The sequence below is a fragment of the Haliotis cracherodii genome, unplaced genomic scaffold, assembly GCF_022045235.1.
Source record: "Haliotis cracherodii isolate W230 unplaced genomic scaffold, xgHalCrac1.p SCAF_5, whole genome shotgun sequence".
NCBI lineage: Eukaryota > Metazoa > Mollusca > Gastropoda > Lepetellida > Haliotidae > Haliotis > Haliotis cracherodii.
The window spans coordinates 10,919,748-10,926,542 of record NW_027266308.1 but is presented as its reverse complement, the minus strand read 5'-3'; the positions used below and the strand labels follow the sequence as shown (position 1 = coordinate 10,926,542).

Here is a 6,795-nt window from a genome sequence, read left to right as displayed (position 1 = left end):
GGTGTTAGGAAAACCTGTACGTTTTGTATCACATTTATATTTACTTACAGAATATATGTTTAGGGTAAAATAATATGTAACCTGTCATGTAAGAAACGGGCTACGTTTTATAAGTATTTATTCAGTTTTCAAACTATCTTTAGCTGGTATTATATTTTCTCCCCCCTCATTTTGTAGTGGACTCGTCTCGATCGATAGAACGCCATGGCGAAGTCTGTCACATGAGCTGTTGTCGCTGGTAAAGTGTTTTTGAAATATTTCTGTAATGGGTTTATCACATCACGAGACGGCATATATTCTGCGAATACAGTAATTGTTCAGCCATGCTTGATTCATAATCTACGAACATTTCAACCAGGATGTCAGATTTTATGGAATTAATACGATGTCATGTGAGGTGACACTGCCTGTAATTTCATTTCATTCATCACCAGCAGATGAAATCAGGAACGGGTACCTAAAGATTTTGCTCCGTTTCCAAAATTCTGAACTGCTGTTTCTATGACGGCATGTATATATGCTACTTATGTGTATGTCTGTATTTCTTTCACAATATAAGCATAAACTTGAATCCGACGGACGGATATAGGGCACAATTGTTGCTGGGCCATAACTTTCCCTGATCTAGGCCTAAATATGTTCGGGTTCAATATTATGTGACGGAATAGCAACAGGAGCCACTAACTGCTAGATCCTACCTATCTACCACATGCTCTGGGTAATCAATATGACTGATACTATCTCTCACTGCAGTATGAGAGTGGCCTATCGATACAACCCCTCGTTCTTATCGAGTCGCAAGCTGATTAATGACATCATTTACAAGCTCAGTAATAGTGCACATTAACCCTGGTTCCCCAACAATTTAATCTGATTACTTGGGATGAATCGGTACATCGGTGCACTGTTGCGCGTGAGTTTTCATGTGATGATACGATACACGATACACGATACATTTTTTTGTATCAATACTAGATGAAAAACACTACCGAAATAAATTACTATTCGATTAGTGGCGTTTTTGTCAGTCAGATGTAGCAAAATGTGTTTTAATTAGGGTTTCAAATTCACTTCTAAAAATAGCTGCTATGAACATGTGTCTGCAGCTAGCTTTTCCTTTTGAACCTGCTCTGAAATATTTTTTGTCGAGAAGGTTCCATGCGATTTGACGTAAATATGCGTATCGCGATACGTGTCATATCGTGAGCTATGTATCATGATACGTATCGTATGGTATCATGACCTTGTTTTATTGTTTCACTCCTACTTATTACACCAAACAGTGGCAGATTCAAAGGGGGTCCCGACAAAATGTAAGTGATAATTTTGAAATATGACACACACACACACAACTTTTAAACTTCTTGATCCACTTCTGCCAAATATTTCAATTAAAAATTTATATTTTGTCACAACTGTGAACTGGAAAATGCCAATGAGTTGAGTTCCTAACCTCAAGCATCTTCCCGAGGCAAGAGAGTTAACTGACTTTAAAAGTCCATGGATTATGGAGTTACATTTTGGCTGGGCTAACGAGTCTATGCATAGTCGAATCAAAATGGCGCACTGAAATCGAAATCCGGTTCGTAAACCGTCAAGCAGATTTCAGTCGATTGCAGAATTTGCAAAGCATATGCACCGCCAACTTGTTGTCAGCAGATATTTTCCAAATCTTTTCATGTTTTTAATCAAGGTACTCACATGATTTGATGCATTTCGCGATGTAAGACCCTTTTATCACAATATAGATCTTGATTATCGATCAGGTCGTCCTAACTGGGCGCCACCATTTTGTGTGAAGTAAATGCAAGTGATACGAGAGGTGGAATCTGATTGGTCCATAGGAGAGACATAGAAGGGACATAACTGGTACTAGCCACTGGTGGCGCTACGATCGAGTCCAGTAATTCCAGCCTAGTTCGGCAAGGGTGGAAACTGGACTTTTAAAGTCAGTTAACTCTCTTGCCTTGGGAAGATGAACCTCAAGTGATGATGCTATTTTCAGAAAACATTTTTTGACCCCAATTGCCCTTGATTAAGGCTAAATAGATCTAGTGGCCTGTTACCATGGTCACAGGGTTGATTACACCTTTGATAATGTCATAGATCAAGTATTACTGATTATAGCATTAATATCACAATCCCTTTGCTCACCTGTGATCATATTTTTTTTATAACTGTAATGTATTCTCATATTCAAGTCCTATATGTAACAGATACATGGATGGGAACTGTGACAATGCACTGCCATGTCACTATGTTTTAATATTTGTACTTTGTCCGGAGAGCAGACGGTCCATGGTTCAATCCCCTAGCCTTGACATACAAAAGTGTTAGAAGATGGTACTTGTTAGCCTGGGGGGCACGGTTGGCCCAGTCGTCTAAGGCGCTGTGATTCGCTGTGCAGAGATGCGTCCCCTGGGCACGCCAGAAACCTATGATTGTGGGTTCGAATCCCGGTTCGCCCTGATTATGTTTCTAGGTTTGTCAGCACCATGCTCGTGCTCGTGGGTTTCACCAAAGTGGTAAAGGTCTGAGACCTGCATCACTTCGGGCTTTCCTCCCACATCAAGCTGACATGCCGTGATATAACTGGAATAATGTTAAAAGCGGCGTTAAACCCAACTCACTCACTCACTCACTTGTTTCCCTGTCTGGCTCTGAGTCAGTATACTGTGTCTGAGTGGGGTATCCATGTCAAACTGTTTATATGTTATCTCCATCAGATGAATGACTCTGCCCTAAGCATTACGGCTGTAACGATTCATGATACTTATAATATCATTGATACTATTAAAGGTACAGACGATACTTGAATCGTCAGTTTATGAAACGTGATACGCTATAAATAGAACAAAAACTGATAGAGTTATCTCCTGTAATGGCAGAAGTAGCATAGCACAACTTGTAGGCATGGCAGAACACGAGGACATAGTGACAGTAGGCTTTACATTAAATCAGCAATAGAAACTAACATTTTTAGTCCACAAGCCTTATAATGATAACATATAGCAAACCCCTAAAAATGGCAAATTTCTACTAGTCCTTATGATACCTTAACTATTGGGCAATTTGGCAAGGACAACAGGACTAGTGCCAATTTCTAATGCTGTTTAATAACTATTTTGGTCTAGTTTTTTTTGTTAACAAGTTTTTGTGTTTTGAGATAATAATAAGTAAATGTATGAATTCAGGGGTTTTAGAGTTATGTTTAAGTGATTCTATAATTTTTTCCTATTTGGTGGTGTATCGTGACACCAGTCTGTATCGTATATGTATTGTATCGCAAGATACCTGGCGATATTCAGCTCTACTAAGCATAATGTCAACAAGGCAATCGGTGGAACAATAGCTGGTAGATCACACAATGTTATTGTCCATGTGTACATAAGATTACAAGTCAGTGATGTTAAGCAGGCCTTTATGTACCTACACTGATACACCTACAGTAGGCTTGCATGGAGATGACTAGTACTAGGCAATGTAAAGCATTCTGCATTTCATGCTGATGGACCTTTTTCTTCCTTCTTGCAGATGCTGTGACGATGTCGAGGCCTCAGTACACAAAGTTATAGGAGCCTAGCTCCAGGTCATCTGAGACAACTAACTTCCGTCGCACATCATGTCCGATGGTCGTAACATGCAGGAAGATGGTGGGAAGGAGGAGGATGTTGTTGAAGGAACAGGAGGTGATTCCTCCCAGGAAGAGATGACAGAACGTAAAGATGGTTGTGAATTGAGACCAGCTTCTGCAGAAGCAACTGAATCAAACAAGTCAGACAATGATAAACCTGCTGATGAACCTGACTCTGTTGATGGTGTGAAAGAAACAGATCCATCCCTCTCTGAGGATGAAGACAAGAAAAGAAAGACTCAAGGTGAAGGTCGTGGGCAGGATGCTGCTGCAACCAAACCTCTGGTTTCAGAGCGTGATTCAGAGGGATTGGAACAATCTCAGAGTGGTGCCAATGCTCCACAAGGAGAGAGTTCAGGGATGGGTCAAGTTTCTGTAGCTGGGGAGAAAACTGATGAGGCTAGTGTTCTCCCAGGAATGAGTTCAGAGAAGAATGAACTTTCTGGAGCTGAGGAGATCAATGCTGATGCTAGTGTTCTCCCAGGAAAGGGTTCAGAGAAGAATAAACTTTCTGGAGCTGAGGAGATAAATGCTGATGCTAGTGTTCTCCCAGGAAAGAATTCAGGGAAGGGTCAAGTTTCTGGAGCTGAGGAGAAAACTGATGACATGCCTGTTCCAAGGGAGTTTGAACCTCTGTGGGGAATTCTGTCTCAGATTCCAAAGAAGGCTCAGCGAGGTCTGCTGATGCAGTGTGACCTCATTATGACCTGTGTGTCCGCAGACAAGTCGTACATTGCGTTGGGGACAAACATTGGCCTGGTGTTTCTCTATGATAGAAAAAAACACACTATGGATAGACTGAAGACTGATGTAAGTCTGGTTTATTGTTAAAGTTTGATGCATTACCCAGCTGCGTTACCCAGCTGCATTACCCAGGACCCGTGAAGATTCCGGGGTAGAATTGGTCTTCAGCAACTCATGCTTGCCGTAAAAGGTGACCATGCTTGTCGTAAAAGACGACTAAGGGGATCGGGTGGTCAGACTCGCTGACTTGGTTGATGCATGTCATCGATCCCAATTGCTTGGATTGATGCTCATGATCACTGGATTGTCTGGTCCAGACTCGATTATTAACAGACCACCGTCATATAGCTGTAATATAAGCTGCATTACCAATCTGCATTACCCAGCTGTGTTACCAGCTGCATTACCCAGCTGTGTTACCAGCTGCATTACCCAGCTGTGTTACAGCTGCATATCAGCTGCATCAACCAGCTGCATTACCCAGCTGCATTACCAAGCTGCATTACCCAGCTGTGTTACCAGCTGCATTACCCAGCTGAGTTACCAGCTGCATTACCCAGCTGCTTCAACCAGCTGCATTACCCAGCTGAGTTACCAGCTGCGTTACCCAGCTGTGTTACCCAGCTATGATGCATCCTAGTACCCACTGTTGCATCCTTATGCATTCTCTTGCTTGGTGCTAAACTGAAACGTAACACACCTAGGTTCAGTGTTTTTCCAAAGACTAGACAGAATGGCTTGAAAAATCATCTGGAAGCATCTGGGTTTAAGCACTTTTGAGGGTGAAACAAGAGGTGAAATGATCAGGGGTGAAAATCTTCAACGGATCCGCAAATTTTAGTGACCACAAATTTGTTCAAATCTGATGGCACCATAAACACCCCAAATATATGGAGCACACATTCGACCTAAGAAGATCCGGGGTAGAATAGGTCTTCAGCAACCCATGCTTACTGTAAAAAGCAATTATTTTTATCATAAGAGGCGACCGGATTGGGTAATCAGGCTTGCTGACTTGGTTGACGCATGTCATCGATCCCAATTGCGTAGATCGATGCTCATGATGTGAATCACTGGATTGTCTGGTCCAGACTCAATTATTTACAGACCATATCATACAGATGGAATATTGCTGAGTGCAGCGTTAAACAACAAATAAACAAACAAACAAATGGAGCACACTCCATTGAAAAGAAGTCTCAGCTGAAAAGTAAAATATCCATTCTCATCACCAAATGATATGTTTAGATACAGGGCAAAGCTTTTTCATAATTGCAGGTGTCAACATGGTTAATGATTTGAGAATAGCGTTGAATTATGGATTATTTGTCAAATGAAATAGATTTTTAAGTTCCAACCTTGGTGGGGGACTTTCAATATGAACAGGGGGGTGGTCAGGTAGCCTTGTGGTTAAAGCGTTTGCTCGTCATGCTGAAGATCCGGGTTTGATTCCCGAAGCCCATTTCTGGTGTCCCCCGCTTTGATATTGCTGGAATTTTGCTAAAAGTGGCGTAAAAACAAACTCACTCACTCAATATGAACAGAGGTTGACGCCATCTTTAGTTATTTGCAACAGTGAGTTCATGTGACATATGTTGCTATGGGATTCTTGGCAAAAACAGAAAACAAGGACAGGGTTTTACCTTGTCTTATAAATGTGGTGGTACAGGGGACCCACAATAATTAATCTTAAGGGTCCTTACAGGCACTGTGAGGGTCCTGTAAAGTAATGAAATGGCGTAGTGAACTGTACGTTTCGATAATTAACTACTCTTGCGCTGTACGTACAATAAATCTTACTGTGCTTGGCTGGGGGACACGGGGGGCACGGGTGGCCCAGTCGTCTAAGGCAACGTGATTCGCTGTGCAGAGTTGCATCCCTTGGGCACGCCAGAAACCTATGATTGTGGGTTCGAATCCAGGTTCGCCTTGATTATGTTTCTTGGTTTGTCAGCACCATACCCGTGCTCGTGGGTTTCACCGAAATGGTAAACATCCAAGACCTGCATCCATTCTTTCCTCCCACACTGAGCTGACACACCGTGATATAACTGGAATACTGTTAAAAGCAGCATTGCACCCATCTCACTCACTCACTCACTCACTCACTCACTCAACATTTGTGAGTCACCTAAGACCTTGCAAGAGAAAACAATAGATGCAATATAGCCCATCAGCATTAAGAAACATAAGATTGCACAATACAAACACATTCAGCTAATAATCTCTATTTCTTGCTATATATTTTGGTCAGTATATACACCAGCACACAGGAGGTGATTTAAAAGTAAATCTTCGTTTTGTAGGGTTAATTTCATACAAATCTTACCTTGAAATAAAGTTTGAAACCAAAACAAACAAAAAGATGTACTATATTGTTGTAATCAACAGCATTTAAACTTTTGGTTTATTACTCT

The 6,795-nt window shown here is 41.5% G+C and overlaps 1 protein-coding gene across 1 annotated transcript in view; it reads left to right on the top strand.

The window, feature by feature from the left end:
• The first annotated feature begins 207 nt into the window (after positions 1 to 207).
• The window catches only part of LOC139442237 (tectonin beta-propeller repeat-containing protein 2-like), a 28,847-nt gene continuing 22,259 nt past the window's right edge, over positions 208 to 6,795 (top strand). Inside the window, exons 1-2 of the mRNA XM_071223015.1 lie at positions 208 to 238; positions 3,535 to 4,444. Coding sequence (XP_071079116.1) covers positions 3,623 to 4,444 — 822 coding nt within the window. The 5' untranslated portion in view covers positions 208 to 238; positions 3,535 to 3,622. The remainder of the gene's footprint in view (positions 239 to 3,534; positions 4,445 to 6,795) is intronic.